This window comes from Strix aluco, chromosome 9 (assembly GCF_031877795.1).
Source record: "Strix aluco isolate bStrAlu1 chromosome 9, bStrAlu1.hap1, whole genome shotgun sequence".
Classification (NCBI taxonomy): Eukaryota; Metazoa; Chordata; class Aves; order Strigiformes; family Strigidae; genus Strix; species Strix aluco.
This window is the reverse complement of record NC_133939.1, coordinates 11,244,913-11,266,159: the sequence shown is the minus strand read 5'-3', so window position 1 is coordinate 11,266,159 and position 21,247 is coordinate 11,244,913. Positions and strand designations below refer to the sequence as shown.

General features: G+C 44.4%; 1 protein-coding gene across 1 annotated transcript in view; it reads right to left on the bottom strand.

The window, feature by feature from the left end:
- The window catches only part of SGPP2 (sphingosine-1-phosphate phosphatase 2), a 40,878-nt gene extending 35,896 nt beyond the window's left edge, over nt 1-4,982 (bottom strand). The window contains exon 1 of the mRNA XM_074834532.1: nt 4,754-4,982. Coding sequence (XP_074690633.1) covers nt 4,754-4,966 — 213 coding nt within the window. The 5' untranslated portion in view covers nt 4,967-4,982. The remainder of the gene's footprint in view (nt 1-4,753) is intronic.
- Nucleotides 4,983-21,247: the final 16,265 nt, after the last annotated feature.

Here is a 21,247-nt window from a genome sequence, read left to right as displayed (position 1 = left end):
AGCAGTGTAACTCTATATTAAAGCATTTATGTACCTCCAAATCTAGACCAACAGCAGTTTACCTTGGAAAAGTGTTACAGGTGCTAACTACACTGAACCGATATAAAGCCCTATAAAGCAGTAACGTAAATAGCCATTTTAAATAAAAATCTCATGGTTTAGACAACACAACCTGTACATTCTAGACCTCGAATTTACTTGCCTCAGCAGTCAAATGTCACCTTCCGTTGTCTAGATGACCCATAAATATTCCCTGCAGAGAATATACATGAGGTAAAAGAACTGGCTGCCCGAAAGAGTTTTCCAGGGACAACAGATTTTTCTCTGACTTTTCGGCCATTAAACCTACCACCCATTCTCCAGAGATCCAAAGGAGAAAAATGACAGCAGATGAGCTTTTATACTTATGGCTGGTATCTGAACTAATGGCCTAAGACATTCGGTAGAATTATAAAACAGTAAGTGGCTTGCCTCCAAGCACTGGAATTAATCCTAGGATCTTGACAGCTCCTCATTACAAGGTCCAGTGGCCTCCAAAAAGATGACTCAGACTGTGAGCTGGGAAGCGCCGAGTCACAAAGCACCTAATCATCGGCATAAGGACTTGGGCTGCCCACGCGGCCCCTCGCATGCCCCCGCACCACCACCCACCTCACCAGCAGCAGCTCCCTCAGCAGCAGACACTGCACAGCCACGCCAGAGACCTATTACAATCAGTGAGTGAAGTTTCACAAACTTTTGTTAGCATCAGGTGTTTCTGCAGCAAGACCTAGATGACTAGACCCTGGTAACAAATGGCACGTGCCTGGATTTGCTGCCTGTTCTCCGGAGGAGACACTGGTCTTCTCACTGAGGAGCAGCAAACCCAGCACTAACAGATCTACCCAGGGTTGCCACACACTACCTGAATCTTGGATGCAACTGTACTGTCATCTTCCAAAGGACCATCACTCGTAGGGCTGGCCAAAACCATCCGATGAAACTGTCTCATTCATACAGACTAACAACGTCCCTTACCAGCTGCTTTCCAAGGGAACCTTAAACCAAAAATCAGACACGTGCAAGAGAGACAAGCTCCCTCAGCAGCCACACCAGGTAGAAGAGAGCTGAACACAAAGTACCAGAGCAGCAGGAGTGATGCCACGGAATGTGAGCCTCATGCTCAGCCCATTGAAATAAGAAACTGGATCTCATGTTTCTCCAGCTGCAGCTCCAAAACAAGGAACTTCCAAAAGTTCAGCTATATTCTCTAGCAGGACAAAGCGCTAGCACTTGAGGCAGAAGTGCCTGAACCCACCTCAGTTACTGTCCACTTATTGCTGCACGGAAAGGGAAACGACATGAAACTGAGCAAACCAGTAATATGATTTTAAAAGGAAAAACAAGACTCTGAGGCAGATGTAAAAATCTATTGCAAGGGAACACCACTGAAGAGAAACCTTGACTCAAGCTCTAGAGCAAGTCTACTTCAAATTACCAGACATCCCATCCCAGCAAAAGCAGTGCTGTCATCTATGTTTCGCCAGTAATTGACTGCATTTTGGGGGATTGCAATACATCCGAGATCTATGTGCAGTTTTTATCTGCCTTCCTGGTTTCTGTTACCATCACCTTGCTGTCATCCTGGTTATTAGCCTCCTCACCTAAGGCACGACCAAGAACTATACAGTCACTAAACATGCTCAGGCAATTTGTAAACATTACACCAGTTCAGAGCAGTTCTGACTGTTAAGGTATAACTACAGAGTAAATATGAACTAGTTGTCTTCCAAAGGCAGAAAGATAGATCTCGAGAGATGATAAAGCATCAGGGAAAAGGAAGAGTAGAGAAAAACAAACAAATCTCCACAGAGAACTTTGAATAAGAGATTATTTTTCTTTCTAATTCAGGCTACCAATTTCAGGAGCAAAAGTCCATCAGGAGGTTAGAGATAAGCACAGCTCCGTTTTTTAAATGTATGTAACATTTATTTGACCACTCACTAAAACACCAGAGAAGTCTTCAGAAAGTTGGTATTTTTAAGTGTGCAACTTGAGGGCTTCATACAGGGCATCAGGAAAATATACCTTTCAAGCAGTTTCAGAAATGAAATCTCTGAGAATCTAATATTACAAAGGAGTAAAGAAAACTAATTAGGTAGAGACAGGATAATTAGAAGAAGTTACTGTCTTGTCTTCTGCAGTAATAAAATCTGACAGTTTCTTCACTAAAAGCCCATGGTTTCAATATTAAGTCCAAGGCAGAGCATAAATCTGGCTAGTGTGGTAGACTAGCACCATTCTGTATCATGCTCAGATACCCGAGTTTCCACTTGAGGTATTAAAAAGTATTTCTAACTGATCTGGTAACCAAGGGAACATCAAGAACATGAGCTAGGTAGCTGATTCAATATTTAAGAAACACATGCAGCCCTTGCTGTCACATCTAAGCATTTCATCCCTTGTCTTGTCATCTCAGGGCAGCTCCTGTGCAGCAGATGAGACTGAATTACAAAGATTCACAAATACAGCCACTCATTGTGCTGCTGACCACTGTAATGAGGCCTTGCTGACTTCTTTTTTTTAAAAAAACCCCACATATAAACTGCAGATTATACATAAAAGACAACGCTGATGCATCACAAGCAGCACTGCTGGCAACAAATGCATGCAGGTAAAGGCCTTCTTCTCTCAGATGAAGAACTGTACTGTTTTGTTACCCTCCTGAGGAATACCCCCTTCTCTCCATGCAGTATGGCATTCCACCCCTACCAGGCATGTCCATCCCCTCCCAAACCACCACCAGCTGACAGCCCTCAGCTCCCTTTCCCCAGCTGGGCCACCTCGGCACAGCATCCAGCCCATGTCAGATGCAGGGGCCTGAGAGCTGGCACAGAAGAAAGGGAGAATGTCCTGGAGAGATGGAGCTGTGGCAGCCCCAGCATCTGGCCAACTATTCACATCCTTCACTCAAGCATGCAATATACTCTGTTTTCAGAGGTATAACCTACTGATTGTCCAAGAACTTACATAGGAGAACCTGAAAACCTCTAAGATTAGTGCACTGTGGCGGTAAAGACAAAGTAATATGAAAGTTACTACCTCATAGAAACCTTCTGTCCTGATAGTATGGACTTTGAAACGCTCAAGCTTCAGAAAGGGATGCTCAAGCTGAGCACAGAGCCACCTAAGGTCACCAGGAGTGAGATGCCGGGACAGTGCTTAAGCACTTTTCTGCAAACACCTGCAGCTAAGAGCAAGAAAATACCATGGTCCGTAGAGAGTTTATGGCCAAGGACTTTGCTATGTTAGAGTTCTAAGCCCACTTCTGAGCAGATACAGCAGGGCAACCCCACCTCACGTAGCAACAGAGCAGTAAACGTGAGGTTTGCCGTAAGGAAGATCCAAATTCACTTTTTGCACCTCCTGGAAGGTTGCAGAAGACCCTCTTTGTAAAAATGGATTTTCACAGGAGGAGAGTATATCCTTATAAATCTAGCACTTCACTGAAACACTGTTCAAGCCATTACTCCTACCTCCATCTTGTTTGGGTTTGAACCCAACTTCCACATGTTTCAGAAGTATCCTAATTATGTGGAAACAAACCCTTCTGCTTCTATCTCCAGGTCTCATGGAGTCTCACCTAGGACATATTTACCATAAAGGTAGTCGTGACTCATTTCGTGAAACCCAAAACAATTGCTCCAGGTGAAGCGAACAGCTCCATTCATGGAGCCTTAACTTGGACAGGTCTTTAGTACCAACACTGTTACACTAACTACATCACTATTCAAAAGCAAGTAGTGAAAATAAATCTTTAAGTGAATCATCTGCATAATTTACCAAAAAGAGTTTACAGTAGTTCAGAAGTGAACAGACTGAAGGACTACCACAAATTTCCTTAACTTCTAAGTGAGAAAGAGTCAAACAGTGGCTGATGAAGAATTTTAGATGCTTGAAATGGAAATCCAAGCACTAGATGTAGAAGAGAGAAGGGTAAAACAGTGCGGAAGGGGAGGAGTGGTAGAGCTGCAGCATTGGTGGTTGGCCCGTGTTTATTTTGCAGGTGGAGTCTGGAAGACCATTATCACACCTCCTTCCCAAAAGGCACCACCACTGATCTGCGAATGAATTCAAGTCACTGCAGTGAGAAAGCAGGTCATCCAACCTGTACACATCGGTTGCGTCATGCCCTTCCCCGCTCCCTTCAGATACCCGAGTAGGTGACAGCCCGTGCCATCAAATGCCGCCACCGGCGTGGCCGGCGGGACGCGCAGAGGGCTCAGCCCGCCGCCACCGGCCCCAGCTGCCGCGGGCACAGCCACGGGCACAGCCACGGCCGCAGGCACAGCCACGGGCACAGCCACGGGCACGGCCGCGGGCCCGCCCGGCGCGAAACTGCCGGAGCCGTGGGTCGCGCAGCACCACGGCACGCGCGACCCGGGTGGACGCAGCCGCCTGCCGGCCGCTGCCCGCGGGAGAGCGGCCATCCCGGGGCAGGCCACCGCCGCGGGCAGGCCCCGCGCACACCGCGGGGTAAGCGGAGAGCCCCAGAAACGCCTCATCCCCGGGGCCGCGATGGAGCCGGGCTGCGGCACCGCACAGCGCTCCCCGGCACCGGCGCCCCCTCGCAGCCCGGCCCCTCCGCCCGGGCAGGCGACGGGATGCGGGGGGACCCCCCCGGGGAGCCCCGGCGCGCACGGCCGCGGCGGGGGGGGGGGCGGCTCTGCTGAGTCACGGCCGGGCCCGGCCGCCCCCCTCCCGCGGCACTCACCTGCGGGCCGCGGCCGCTCCGTACCCCGTTGGGGGGCCCGCGGCCGGCGGATGCCGGGCGGCGCAGGGCGCCCGCACCGTTGCAGGCGCCGCTGTCCCGGGCCGCCTCCGCGGGATCGCCGCCGCCCTCCTCGGCGGCGGGGAAGAGCCCGCAGCAGCGCTGGAAGCGCGCCACGGGCTGGGAGCTCCGCAGGGTGCCCAGCAGGCGGGCCATGCTGCCGGCAGCCTCCGCGCTCTGCTCCGCGCCGCGCAGCACCGACCCGCGCAGCGCCCCGGCAGCCACGGGGCCGCGGGCAGGTGAGCCCCGCCCCGCCAGGTGAGCCCCGCCCCTGCCCCGCCCGCACAGGTGCGGTGCCCGCCCGGGAGCGCCCCCTGCCGGCTGGGCCGTGCGCCGCCCCCCCGGCTGCGGGAGCCCCCAGCCCCGCCGGGCCGGGATCAGGACCGGGACCGGGACCCCGAGGCGGCGGCCCCCCACCCGGCGGCGGTAGGAAATTCAGCAAGTTCCCCTTTCTTGTCATTTTTCCTACCACAGCTACTCCGGTAACAAAAATTTAATATAATCTACCTTGAGATAAACACAGCCTGCTTTCTTAACCTGAAGATAAAACGCCCTGAATCTCACCAAGATCTTCGGGATTTCCCTGGAAAACACACAAACATGGACACCATGAAAAGGCAGGTGAGGAGGGCTGCGGGGGAGAGCCTCTTCCTCTCCCTGCGCTAGCACTCACGCCACCACTGCGCTGGACAGAAGGGCTCGTCCCCCCTCGGTCCCCCCTCAGTTCCCCTCTCGGGTGTGAAACAAACCCTGGGCCAGCCCCGGGTTCAGTTTGTCCCATCTTGAGTCAGCTTTTCTTTTTTCTCCCAAATATTTACACATGTATACATACACACGTACACATACGCCTATAACCATACATCTCTTAAGTATTTCCTCCCTTAAATACAGCTGTGGGATTTCGGTAGAAAGAGAGAAGTTATCACTTGGAGGACACCCCTCAAGCTCTGGGGCTGCAAAACTTGCTGCAGATGATACTTGCTGATTCCTGCTCTTGAAACATGAAGGACCCTAGTTTTTTTGGTGCATTTTTTTTTTTAGAACAGCCCATTTCTATCCCCAGAAACATATTTTGTACAAAGATTGCAAAATCACCATTTGCTCAATGTAGCACACTGCAAATCTGTTACTTTTTTCCTTCTCAAATACCCCAAATTATCCAGGACTGCACCAAGGCTTTTCTTTCTACAGCCTCTGAAAACCAAAGCCATGCACCTTTGCTTTTTAGGAAGTCCGTTTGTCCCTGTGCCATTGCTTTGGCTGACTGTGGGAGATGCTCACGCAGCCTCTGCGAGTGCCAGCTCCCAAGATGGCAAGGGTCACCTCGTCACCCAGCCTCAGCTCAGGCCAGGCCAGCGCCACGGCCGTGGGCAGTGTGGCCTCTGTGAGCAGCTACAGGGATGGGTCTCCTTCACCCCCCTTCCGACTCCGGGGCAGACTCCATAGATCTCATCTAATTGTTTTGTGTGATTCATTTTATTTTATCTTCTCAAAATATAATCTTCTGTCATTCAAGGTTTGTCCAACCACAGCTCCAGGGGGCATCATGTTTCAAGTGCTTTCCTCATTGCTTGTGCACACACGCACTCCTCCACGACCGAGATGACAGGATTGCAGCTCACTCGTTGGCAGAACCAGTTCACGAGGAGGGAGGCTGCCTGCTCCAGCTTGGTTATATGTTTGTATTGTTTACTTGCAGGAATTATTCATTGTTTGCTTCTGGTTTTGTTTTTTAATGGCTGTATAATTTATTAGGTGCACTCATACGTATCTGGGAAGTTTTTCTGTTCTCCTTCTGTTTCTTGGATATGTCAAACATCCACAAGTGTGGAATTTCAATTAAAAATTGCATTTATATTGCTTAATTCCTTCTCCACAGACAGACTTCAGTAGAGCTGGATGAGTTCAGTCCATGGTTCCTTCATGGTTATTTTCATTGTATGACAGAAAGAGTCTTCAAAACAATTTAAATCTTATTTTACCCACCTATATAATGATGCATACAAGACTTTTTAACATGTTAATTTGAAGAGTAAAATTACAGCCCTGCCAGTGTGGCTGGGAGTTTTGCCACTGATGCCAGTGGGATAGGATCTCACCCAGAGGCACAGCATAAAGCAGGAAAGCAGGAGTAAAAGTGCATGGCCAGGGCCAGCACTCTGTAGGTATTTTAAAACATCTCTTTGTCAACCACAAGTCAATATTTATCTGATCTGCCTACATACTTGTGTCTCCCCGTTGTTATTATAATACTTCCCAAGTATTAAAACAGAACTAAGAATTCATAGCCAGCTTCTACCTAATTCTTCTTCAGGGAAACACTTAGGTTAGTGGGAGTGTGCCTCAGTGAGGATGTCAGCATCCAGATGGTAAGAATTCAGGATGACTGAGATTTTTTTCCCAGACTTACTCTAAACCTAATAGACACCCCCCCCAAAAAAAAAAAAAAATTAAAAGGGGGTGATTTCTACCTATTGTTAATTTTTATCTGCCTTGTCCATGTGTTTGAGCACTCCAGCTCTTGGTCTGCCTTTATTCACTAAGGTTTCCAAGAAAGCCAAAGAGGATGTGGGGGGAATCTACTTCTAAGAATTTACCATTTTCTTGACATTAGCTTAATACAGCTGTGACTTTAGATTGCATTAGTAAATTATTTTATCAGAGGCATTTGCACACAAAAACTGCATGCAGTTTCACCCCCATATTTCCTTATGCTAGCTTGACTAGCAAAGCATTAGATAAAGCCAGGCCTGAGGCCTTCCTGCTGCTATGTGGAACAGGGAACACCAGACTAAGCAAGCCCTCTCGCCTTACAGGGGAATCAACACCAGATCCAAACCACTGGGGAATGGGAGAAAAAGCAAGGCCAAAATTGCAGTGTCATTGAAAAAAAAAATTGCAAACCGGCTTTGAAACGTGCCAGATCTGAAGGAACTTTAAGCATCGCCTAAGTCAAGACTGCAGTGGCCCTTTGTCTCTGCGAAATAAGGCTGCGTGTGGAAAGGATGGTGCCTGTCGTTTCTAGCTTAGAAATGAGCTGACCCTAATTAGTTTGGAAGCGTGGGGGAATTTTACGAAGGTGCTTCGGGGCCCAGGGGTCCAAATATCCAGCAAAAGGAATTTGTGGGAACACCTGGAGAGGCCAGATGCCTAACACTCATTGAATCAACATGAGCAATTATAGGTGGTACATAAGCTGATGATGAAAAGTCTGTGACCCCTTTTCTACTAAGGAAAGTGAAGGGATTTGTGGAAGTTATGATCCTAATATAGACTAATTTCTGGAATGAAAGAAACATTTCATGGTCAGTTTAGGACACAAAGAAAACTCATTGATGGCTTTTGGACATTTTCTTAGGAAGATAATGATCAATCACTCTGCCTCTACCACCTCCCCTCAACCAAGTTTTGAATCATTTGTCAAATTCAAACCACATCCATCACAGGAGCAGAGGTTTCCCCAGACTTGCACTCCTGCGGTTTTAGGGAGAAACGGCACTGGAATAGTGGACAGAGACACAATTTGGGCTGCCTGATGGCCCTACTCAGAACATGCTTATTTCCAGGCATGCTGCTGGCAATTCCACCTCTTGCCTATCCAGTACCTAACAGATATGGGCACGGCTGAAGGATACAGCAGCGTGGGTTTGGGGGGAAAAGGGAAAAAGAGATACTTCCAGGATGGAATAGAGGATTGTAGGAATGACCAGAGCACATCAATGTTTGGGCCACAAAGAGGATGGAGGGTTTGAGGAGAAAACTTGAGGGCAGAAGACTGACCATTGCAGTGGAAACTGCCTAGTAATGTGGAATAAAAATCTATAGGAAGCTTGTTTTATCATTTGTTCTGCTCATAGAACAACTTGTTTATTCTTGCTCAAAGCAAGAGTATGAATCATTTCTCTTCTATTCCTCTTATAGAACAATGCTCTAATCACCTTTTCCTGAGACCTACCTCACATTACCTTTGAAAGCCAAGAAAAATACTCAGTATTTGGCTTCTTGAAGGATTTGCTTTAGAAAAAAAACCCAAAATGAAACAAATAAAAAATTCAAGAACTGTCCCACACTTTGTGTGGCCCATACAGATTTTCTGACATTTAGAAAAGGCAGTTCTCTGTAAAACCACTGGAAGCAACATCAGTGCTAAGGACTAGATGAGTAGCATTCTGAGAGTGTTTAAAAGAAGCTAGTTATAATCTGCCTAACTGCAAAAAATGTTTTTAAAACTTTAACTTGTGAAACTACCAAAATATCTCACTAATAGTTGGTCAGCATTCAGCTACATTTTCACAAGGGAAGAAAATCACCTCTGGGCTGAGGATAAGTGTGAAAGATGAGAATACAAAGGATAACTTTTGAGAAAGCTGAAAATAGTGCCTTGCGCTGAAAGCATTTCCTCAACAACAGGCGTCACTGTCATGATGGTGGATAATTTTGCCTCCAGCATCAACAAAGCTAAGAGTGCAGTACAAATTCCACGACCGGGGGTGGATAACGATGCTATGAGAACACAGCTCCATTTTCAGATGCCAGCCTGAGTTTGCAATCCTGACAGCCAGACAAGTCTTGTTTTGACTTGTAAGCCAAGGGAATAAGGTCTGGAGGAGCAAATACAAGCACAACTTTTACCATCATTCTACAGACAAAAATCACATCTCACTGCGGAAGATCATACTTAGACTTACTTCAGCTGATAGCCCTTTGAGGCGGTGGTGGCTTATTAGTTATACAGACAAATGTCAGAACTGCAGTTTTCCAAACAAAAAGTCACTGAGAGGACGTGAACAAAGACAAACTGAAGCCTCCACTGAAACTGCCGTAGAGTAGGCACAGAGCCACTGCATTGTGAGATGTCTCTGGTACCAGGGGAAAGGACTTACTAGTATCTATAATACCTGGAGGGATGATAAAGATTTGGTAGGGCAGAGCTGCAAACACCAGCACGCTGTGACCTGGGACAACAGAACCTGACGGTGGGATGTGGGCTGTGCCAGAGGGAGGGATGGGACTCGACTGACAGTTTTGCTGCAATCCCTCTTCTTCACTGTTTGAAGACACTTCTGGCTAGATGCAGAAATCCTATGGCCGTGCAGTGAAAACAGAAATCCCACCAACTCATCGGTGTCATGGCACATCGTATTTAAACAGGTTTTGAACAAATTTTCTTTCCCAGCTTCATCCCATATGTTTTCATTATCCTCAGTCATTTTCTCAAAGTACTTAGAGCCCAACACTTACTTTCATCTGCCTTGGCCATTTTTTGGCAATTTGCGTTTTTCACTGTTTATATTGCAGAAGAAACCATTAAAGTTTGTATGTTTTAATACCAAAAGTTCTGAGTACTCTTTTTATAAGATTCTTGCATTTTTGTTTTATTTAGTTGACATGTTACTGAACACATTATTTTGGATCTAACACTTTTGTACTGAATGTCAGACCCAACCACCCACTAACCTCACAGGGAACAAAACAGAGCTTTCTCAGCTTAGCTGGAAGAACCAAAGGTTTTCAAGTACGGTGAAGAGATGGCCAAGTTCTGTAAAAGGTGCTCTTAGAAACCAATGCATGAGAGACTATGGTTTTCACAGCACTTGAATCTTTTGCTGTTGATTTAATGCATATCAAAGTTCAAAGAAAATTAATTTTGAATAAATTTTCTTAGAAAACATTTTTTGCAACAGGTCAATAAAGAAAGAATCACAAAGTTTCATCAGGCTTTGCTCTGCAGCAGTAGGAACGGTCGTGTTTGTGATGTAAAGCCACGCATAAGTACAATTCACATTGAATCTCTCCTAGATTTGATCTCCATTTGAGACGTAACAACATAAAACCAGCTTGATTTGGCACAACAGGAGTCCACACAGCTGTAATGGGTCTCAAGCCTGCATGGTTTTTTATGCCTCTTCTGACTATGAGAAATCCTTTCTATGCAAATATCCTCATTAGTTTAACCGAGCAGTATAGCAAGATTGTAACAAGTTTCTGAATACCTCCGCCAGCCTTCAACGCACTGAATGCACAGCCGATTGTCTGTGCACAGATGGTCTTAAAAATGTAAAGCTCCAGAACACAGTATGTGCTAAATATATAAGTCCTTTAGGGTCCAAACTGCTCATCACCTCCCATAACTTTAGGCACAAGAAAAAATGGAATCATAGACCCATGTTTTTATAATTGTCACATAATTTTATTATAAAATCCTTATTATATATACGGTCATATTTTCAGTTTTAGAGAATGTAAGTGCAAAAGCAAAGTGAATTTTAGAACTTGGAAACATGAAAGCATCTCCAAAAACTGCAAGAAAGAGAATGTGCTGAAGCTGCGGCTGCTGTCTTGGGTAGGAATAATTAACTTTTCTGTTTGCAGTGTAAGTAACCAGATAATGCTATGTAATTGCTTATGATTTGCATTGCTTGGAACGGTATTGCTAATTTTCAGTGATGATTAGCATGTCATTTAAATAATTATTCTGTACCATATCACTTGGACACTTCAATTGCACCCACATCTACTGTGAAATTCCTAGAGGTGTTCTCAACATTTCTGGTTATTTGTAGGCTATACCATGCTTTGGCTGTTTCAGTGTTTTGGGAAGTAACAGCGGAAGAGAAATTAATAATGCTGTGTTTAACTATCAAACTTAACCCCTAAGAATTTTTAAAAGCTTGACTGTCATAAGAGTTGACCTGTCTGATTTTATTTACAATACCATATACTAGACCTCTGGAAAAAATTCTGATTGTCTCAGCAGCAGTCTAGGCTTAAAATGGTGAAAACTTCTCTTTATCTGGGTTGAGTTTTACCTTGATGTACTTGAAACCATGGAAAGGGTTTCTAGCACTTTTTTTACGGCGGCTCCCGTGTCTGGTGCACTTCTGCTTACAGCAGTCAGTGCCTGGACTGAAGGGATGACAGAAAGACAAGGGAATTGCGCAGCCACTGTAAATCACCCCTGCAAAAGCCCCTGGGAGGGTCTTTGCTAGCAGTAACCAGCTTCTAGATCGTTATAACCAGCTCCGCTGGAAATGGTCAGCCTTTGCTACAGACCATGGGCACTGCTGGAAGGGAGCAGCTGATCAAACATCCTTTCTCTTTGCTTGTTTTATTCTGAGACATCTCCTGGTGTGCTCTCTTAAATCCTCATTCAGCATGTGAAAAACATGTCAACATGACAGTTCTTGAGTAATTATCATCAAATACAGTGTAATACCCTACTTTTTACAATTTCCTTGTCTTTCAAGCAAGTTATTATTCTAGAAAGGTGGGTTTTGCTCCAAGCCCACGTGCGCAGAAGGAAGCCTGAACATGGTGTGTGGTCTTTAAGCAGTCAGCTGCTAATGGGCATCTCACACCCAGCATGTACAAAACTGAGCAAAAACTGTTGGAAAACAGCTGCTGATTTTAATCACATACCTTTTCTGGAGGAAAAGTAATTGACACTGTTGCTGGGGAGCAGCAGCTTCTCTTGCCCTGGCAGAGACCACTTCCAAACGCCCTCCATACACTGCACGTTTTTCCATGGTTCTTCATCCTCTTCAGAGCAGAAGATGGGTTTGAAAGCCTGACCCTTGATAGCTTCTCCTTAGTGACACATGACATGCATGAAAACTCCTGACATAATTTTTGAAGCTGCAGCATTATGTTTTCTAAATGTTTATCGCTGCATTGTGACAGCATGAGTCACTGCTGTCAAACACTTGTTAGGAATGCAACAGACTGAGGGTATTCTTCTTTCCTCTGTTTCTTTGCAGTATGGAGCTGGGCACTGGCAGTGCAGGTTAACCTGGCCATCAGGGTTGTTCTGACCATGCAGAGACTCAGTCAACGAAAAGCATCCTGAGAAGGGCAACAGTGACTTTTGCTGGGAGCTGCTGACTTGTTAATTTTTTTTTTTCAAGTAATTTATGAGTTTCTGTTTGGGAGTTAACAGTCCAGAGAAGGATGGGTGGGAGTGGAAAACGAGCAAGGAAGTGGATTGAGGCTAGTGCAGCCAGTTCATATATTTATTTTATCTTTAGTTCACAGATTTATTTGTTTGTATGCATGAACTTTGGCTAACTAATGCTTTTTAAACCAATAAAAAATATATACTCAGTCAATTCATTCAACTATTAAGAACTTTGAAATTCTCTACTTTTTATTCTCCTGCCACCCACATTACAGATGTCATCCTAAAACCATAAATAGCTCTTGGGTTTTTTGCTTTATTTCTACTATTTACATGACAATCCTTAATGTCATTGATCCTATTTTAAAGACAGCAAAAAATCCCACACCCATATGTCAACGTTTTAACATTGATTGACTGGCAGTAAACCAAGGATACATATGTACATTTTTTATGTTATAGTAGATAGAAACAATCATTAGGAAGTCTGACAGTGTTTGCCTTGATTCACTAGAAATAATACCAGTCATCCACTTCAAACACTGGAAGCTATGAAATGAACTGTACAGGGCAGTAAGGAAACACCTTTTATATTCTGGGAATTTTCCCTGATTCTAGCAATTAATACTCAGCTACTGATGAAGCAAGGGTACCGCTATTCTTACATATGGTAAGTACAGTTGAGATTACTATTTCTTTCAGGTGTGACCAGTGTATTTCCAGAGCCTCAGGCTGTCCTGCCCTTGCTTTCTGAAGAAGTTTGCAACCCCTTAAAAATGTGACCATCTGCAGACCGTGGTAAGGAAGGAAGGAAAAGGGATCCATAAGGAAGACAGAAATATAGGGTTTACAAAACCTCTTTGTGGAGCCATCACTGAATTCAGATGCAGGCAGACTGAGGAGATGGCTTGCCTGGGCGGCTCCCTCAAGCCTCTTCAGAATGGAGTCATAACTGATCCTTTACCTCTAGTAACTCATAGTAGGAGTGATTTTCTACTATGCCTCACGGTCAGAGCAAACATTTTGCTCTTGAGATGTATTTAAATATCACCAAATGGCAGGCATTTTCAATATGTTTTTCAGGAGAGAAACATGGCCATACTTTGTCATCTCCCTTTAAAGCAAACTTGGTCAACTGTTTGTACACCTATTTTAATAATCCTTATTTTTAACTATTTTAGTAAAAATATTTCCTCTGCATCAAATTGCTAAATGTCAGATGTCATCCAAGAGGCGACTGATCACACCTGACAGGAGCTGCTGAACCCTCTGACCCGGAGAGTGGCTGTTGCAGCAGCATTTACAGTGCTGCAGCCTGACCTGTGGCCCTTGCACGGACACTGTGCAAGTCAACAAGCTTCGAGACATCCATTGATTGTTTTAGAGAAGACACGTATGCCCACCCTGTTATCTCTATTTGTTTGTGCTCCTTTGGGGAATATGTATTCTTTTGAAAGACAATGGCAGCACCTACAGATCTTTTAACTATGATTGTTGACCATCCACCATGGATCATCCATCTGGGTGGCAGCTTTCCTGGAAATGGCTGAAGAAAGAATCATGTTTTAACTCCCTTCCTTAGCAGTCTCTAGCAGTGCAGGAGCTGAGAGAAGTTGCATTCCCTGGGTGCTTTCTTGCATTGGCATTTACAAATCCAAACCACAACTATAACTCAATGTACATGCTTCTAGCAGAATTAATATAAAAACTTTGGATGAGCTTCTGAAATCTTATTTGAAGCCTCAGACAGTCAAAGAGACAAGACTATAGAAATAAATAAAACAAAAATATTGATCTAAATACGCTGGGTAAAAATATTTCTCTGAGATTATGGGATGAGGTTTTTGAGGGCAGAAGTGTTTCCAGAGACCTGAAGTGGCACAAAGAAAATTTCTCCCAAATACGGTATTTTTCTCTCTACTCAAAAAAGTCAGTATAGATCACATCTCCCAAAATGACATATATGATGATTTCTAGTATGAAGAGTGAATTGCCTCTTCTGCTGTTGATAAAATCATCCAAAGGTCTCTTTTAAAGTAACTGCCAAACCGAGCTCGTTTTTCACTGATCTTATAATCTGCATATGAAAGAGTTGATCTGGAATGGGACCTCAGCCTGGCTCTTGGTTATATTCCCTCAGGTCTAGAAGTGAAAAAATTATGCACGCAGGGCCTGATTCTGTACTCGCTAAGGAAGGTGCAACTAGGGCAACTGCAATGAATCCAGTGGAATTCTTCCAAATTGGCATTCACTAGTGGGAGTACAAATTTAGTCCACATTTTTCTGGGGAAAACAATTGTGAACAAAAAAATGGCAATTTAATCCATTTTCAATTATTCTTACTCATAAAACTCAGGAACCATATACTCTTCAATTAAAGTAATTTGGATTTCAAATTAGGATGAAGGAATCTCTTTCTTGACTCAGCTAGAAACACATTTTTCACTAATTGAAGAGTTTTCTCTCCAAATGTAACATCCTGAGTTCTCACCCCCATCAGAAAGACATCCCAACTGTTAGTTGGTTCTGTTCCAAAATATTTAATATCTAATCAACCCATTAGAAACAAGCTTCTCATCTTCCTTTCCAATATTATGAAAATGAGTGGGCCAGCAGAACAGACTATGCAGCAGAAGTATGCCAAGTACCAAATCAGATATCCCTTTCCTTCTAGAGTTACAGTCACCCTTGGCAGGGTGAGTTTAGAAGCTGGCAGCATCCCTTTTGGCAGTCTCCGTCCCCTTGTAATGCTGGAGATCCGTTTGCTGTGTCTGAGTCGCTTGGCTTGTTTGGCAGTCAGTTAGACTGCTATTGTATCCCCTCTAAGCTGCCTCTTCAGGAGGTTGTGGAGTCCTGGTCCGTTGGGTTTCCTTCGTAAGGAAGCTCTTCCCAATCCCTGGTCCCCTTGCTCTTCCCTGAGCATCTTCATTCCTAGAGAAGAGGCACCAGAAGCCCACACAGTGCTCCGTACGTGACTGATACAGTGGCAAAACGATGTTTTCTCTTTTCGTCTATAATTGTTCCTAATTTACCCCTAACACTTGGTTTGCTTTTCTGACTGATACGTCTTTTAAAAGCAGAGGCTGGGCTCCTCCAGGGTTGCAGAGACCCAGGTAGGAAATGCAGAGGCTTCCAAGAGGTGGGGAGAGCAGGAGGTGGCAAGGGTAGAATGCAGCCCTGCCACTCCAGAGGCAACTCAATTTCTGTGTCCCCTTACAAGCTACCTGAGCTCAGGTGAAGCTTATGTAGTTTCTTCTACCCTCTGCAGGAGCTTCTTGAGCACAAAGCTGAAATAAATCTACAATAGGAAATACTACTATTTGAAACTAACCTCGAGCCCAGAGGAATTGATAGAAACGATCCCTTAGGCTTCAGCTATATACAGATCAGGTTTTAGGTTCATGTCAAGTGATTTTTAAATTCCTTATTTCTTGTGAGATGATGTTAAAGTTCGTCTAAAAAAGAAACTCCCATGTGCTCACTTCAGCTCAAAACAAACAAAAAATTACAATTTTAATATCTGACTATACACAATAGTATGAATGCAAAAATCCCCATGTCTTCATCTGTTTCTCATTCTGAATAAAATTGATTTAAGCACATATACATAATATTGTGGTCTGAGCAATAGCAGTTGTTTCCAAGCTGTCTTTAAAAAATATGTCCCTGTCATTTTCAAGGATGAAAACTTGTCCCCTTTGAAGCTGATGAAAAAATTCTTACCAGCTTCACTGGAGCAGGATTTTACTTCAGAGACAACCATCCCTATTTTAACTTAACGTTACCAATGATATACTGTAATAAAAGCAGTAACTGAAATATGTAGTGTATTTTAAACAGAGGTCCCAAAGCACTAAATAATCTTTTAAAGTGATTCCATATAGGAATAGCTTTTCCTTCTCAGAACAATGCAAGGACAATGTGGGTAGAAGAAAGTAACTGCCCGAGAGCAAATAGCCATGCTGGTATTCACTAATTACTCTAATCACCATTATTAGTAACTATTAATTTTGGCTGTATTTGCCCACAGAGCTGCTTTAATGTGGCCAGCATAGTCATAACACTTAGCTAATTTTAAGCCCCAAGGTGCCGCATGGGACACAGCAGTCCCGCATCCCGACATGCCCTGCTCCGCAGAGATCTGTCTCCTTGCCGAGGCTGCTGCAGCAGCATGCTGCACCAAGCAAGCCCAAACAGGCTCTGCCAGCCCCACACTGCCACCTAAATCATCATCCAGTATCGAATTCAATTTTCACTGTTACTGTGATGTGCAGAAAACACAGTGCTGGCCAAAACAAAGGACTTCTCTGAGGTTTTCTCTCTTTTTCTCTTTTTTAGCTTGGTCCTCTTTGAAAAAACAACAGTTAAACCAGTGCAATTCCTGTATTCTTTTCTCAATTATATCATCGGCAAAGGGTCTGAAGAAGTACAGTTTGCTCAGTAAAAGGTAAATTTTATAAAAATACATTTGTTCCTAAAGCTGCATCCAACCTGGAAGACTGCACCAATTTAAATACTGTTTTCTATGAGATTAATTAAATCCCTGCAAACACCCAGGGCAGATCTGCCCTAACACAGAAACACAGTTCCTGCTTGAGGCAGCTGTTAATAAAGTGCCATACACAAGAGAGATGTGGGATCCTTCAGCTGTGCTTCGCCGTACTGCAGAGGACCCAAGGGGCGCACGGCTCTGGAGCCCAAACGATGGATCTTGATACTCCCATTAGCCAGATTAAACGTAGGTCTGCACAGGCAATACTGGAGTCACCTCTGCCCGAACTGTAGAGTTAGCCCTCATCTGCCCGCAGCTGAAATAACATTTCTGAGATAGCAAGTCTGTGGCGATGCTCCTCGTTGCTGTTAAATCTTGGCTATTTGAGAAGGATATTGCACTAATGGACATACCCTCACAATTTTAAATTGTTCCTCATCTTTTCTTAACCAAAGCTTGTAATGCAGTTACCTGTTTGGCATGCACTGAAAACAGAGGATTGTGGAAAAGAAACGGATGGGAATAACCAGAAATTACTCCCACCAGAAATGATGTAGTCATCCCCAGCTTTAAACCTGTGTCCCTCACCCTTTTATTGCCAATAAACCTATTGCACAATTTGGCATCAAACTGATGCCAACGAGGGTGTGTCTGTGCTTGGGGCTGCAGGTCAACACTGGGTGAGGAAGAGAAGCTTAAAGCTTAACAGAGGAGAGGAGAGGAGAGGAGAGGAGAGGAGAGGAGAGGAGAGGAGAGGAGAGGAGAGGAGAGGAGAGGAGAGGAGAGGAGAGGAGAGGAGAGGAGAGGAGAGGAGAGGAGAGGAGAGGAGAGGGGAGGGGAGGGGAGGGGAGGGGAGGGGAGGGGAGGGGAGGGGAGGGGAGGGGAGGGGAGGGGAGGGGAGGGGAGGGGAGGGGAGAGGAGAGGAGAGGAGAGGAGAGGAGAGGAGAGGAGAGGAGAGGAGAGGAGAGGAGAGGAGAGGAGAGGAGAGGAGAGGAGAGGAGAGGAGAGGAGAGGAGAGGAGAGGAGAGGAGAGGAGAGGAGAGGAGAGGAGAGGAGAGGAGAGGAGAGGGGAGGGGAGGGGAGGGGAGGGGAGGGGAGGGGAGGGGAGGGGAGGGGAGGGGAGGGGAGGGGAGGGGAGGGGAGGGGAGGGGAGGGGAGGGGAGGGGAGGGAGCGAAGAGACCTCACCAGCAGAGGTGAGTGGTCAGTGAAGGCACTATCTTTCACACATTCCTCGTTGCCTGAGGCAACTGAAATAGCACCGTATTTAGCAGCTACAGCACAATAAAGAGTATTCTGGGGGGAGAGGGGTGTCAATATTTTACCTCTGCATCTGCCTCTGCATCTTTCCTATTATATACATTAAGAGAACAATATATTTTGTATATGGCTGTGATTGACAAGGAACTGCTTGTAATTGTAATCCTTTTTGTCTTCTTTTTCAGCTCTCTGAAATGGCCTGCAAATATTATTGAAAATGAACATTCCCTTCTGTACTGAATGCAATGGACGGCACATGCAATAGCTTTTCCAGCAGTTCCAAGACAGAAAAGGTAAAAAAGCACTTTAATTATAAATTATTCAGAAATACATTATATGAAATAAAATGTTAATGTGAAGAAAGCAGAAGATGATGTTGCAGCATCTGACAATAAAATGATAGGGCATAAAAATAATGCACAGCTTTTGCCACCCCTCAAAAGTGAGTGGAAGTGGGGTTGGAGGAGGAAACTTGTCTAAATGAATTTGAGTGGAAGGATAAAAAGCAAAAGTTCTCTTTTTCTAAATATTTACCAAATGAGCTCTAGGCTTAGTTACTTATTGCACTCTAGAAAGTCATACAATAAGTGGGCTTTTATAAAAGTAAAAAGCTCCTGATATTAAAATATTGTCAAAAAGCTTCTGATGTCAACCACAATAGTATATTAAATCACAAGGACTTATGTGAAGAGCTGTCTGACTTCAATGACCTTTGCATCAGTCCTAAACAAGATATTTAATTGTTGACATGTACAGAAAACGTAAGCATAAAGCAGGGTTTTTAAGTTTTTTACCACGAATGGGCTAGCATCTGATCCATTCCTGCCCTGCACATCCATCGGAGAGAACTTTCTTTCTACCTGTAAATAAAAAGCAAGATTTCAAATCAAATTTCATTAAACATACCTATTGTACAGCAACACAGAAATTCTGAAGAATTAAACCAGCTAAACAAGACATTATTGCTGCAGGGATGTATGCCAGCATGTCCCTTGTCAACAATGGGAGGATTCTTCTACGAGGTTTTGGGCTTGGCACATCGGTCAGTTCATTTTACACTGTTACAGCTCTTCTTAGACCAAGTCTTACACCAGCATAAAACTGGCACACTGCACTGGGTAAATCAGGCCCAATATTTAAAATGCTAAAATCAATTCTTACCAGCCACAGAATGATTATTTTAAGTGGAAAAATGTGTATTTCATAAGGGTTGTTTGCTACTTTTGCTCAGAATTCAGAACACAACTTTTGTGGAATAACATCCAAAGTCTCCAATAGTGGTTCAGCCAAAAGTCAGCCCTCAGAATCGGCTCAGTTCCATTTCAGGGGTTTTTTTTACAATAACTAATACATCTTTCCACTAAAGAACAGTGCCTACAAGAGGACAGCCCAAAGAACAAACACTCATTGTAATTAAAGTGACTGAAAGGGAGAATATATCTGCATCTTCAGAAATACAGTAACTCTTCCAAATATCAGAAGAAACTTCTTTTCTCTTCAATCCCAGCCTATGAAGCCTTTAAATTCAACATGAAGATGTTTCCCAGTACTCATGGTCCAACTCCTTGCTGCTTGTCAAGAATCCTGGATTCAGTCACCAAAGGAATCCAGCCAAGAAGCCTCCTTCAACTCCAGGCCCGGCGCTCTGCCGGTCCGAGTGACCAAGGAGGAGGGTAGCACCACGTCACAGGGAGTCGGAGCGTGTTGCACAGACAAACACCTTGCCCGGTGAATCTGCAAACCCCCAGATAGCTACAGCTCAACACTATCCTACGCAGATAAAGCGGCCAGGGGACACAAGACAGCTTATTGTTCAGGCTGTCACAGCAGGCTTTCAAGCCTTGCTCTGAACTATAATATCGCATTATACACGTGACACAACGCTGGGCTAAGACAAAAGGGCTGAAATCATTAATGGCTTCGTTCCATAGTAAGGTAAGTGTACAGGAATCACCGCCACTGTGGTCCCAGCCTCATTTCCTCTCCTGACCACACAGCCACCAGCACTTTTCCTTGCACTGGCTGCAGACCTCATGCACCCAGGCAGCGACCTGCTTTGCTGAGTTGTTCCAGCAGAAAAACTAATAAAAAAGTAAACAGTGTTCAGTTGGATCTTCTCCATGAACTGACTTGCTGTGTCATCACATTAGCTCTGGTGCTAGCAAAGGGCAGGGACAGAACCTGCGAGTGCCATTAGATAGACAAAGAGGTAAAAATGAGTCGCACCCTTCCACGGAAAAAAGCAGCATCTTACCAGGCGTGGGGACCATGCGGCTCACATATTCCATCAAAACATTCCCTAGGGACCGCACAGCACAAGATAACCATGCTGTGCAGGACCTAGTTATACAGCATTGTGTTCACAGGGGTAACTATGAGCAAAGAAGTTTCTGTGACTACACACCAGGTTTTTTTATTCTGAGCTTTATCAAAAAGTTTAAATCTCATCTGAATTTTGCATTTAACATTTTTTATTATTGTTATTTTTCAGTTGTGCTCAACTTTGCCATCTATTCTGTGTACTTTTCATGCCAGAATTACAGGAAGCTTTCCCAATGCTGACTTTCATACACTTATTAGGTGGAGTTTCAGTTGACCTCAAGGCAGATACACATCAGATAAGAAAACTCAGAACACAAAAGACAGGGGCAAAGTAGTTTGAACCAGAAACACAGCTGATGTATCTGGACCTTATTAAAGCATTTGATACAGTGCCTCAGAAATTTTTACTTGAAAAATTATTTCAGATTTGCTTGGATCTAAGGACTCTCACATGTTTTGAAAATTAATTGG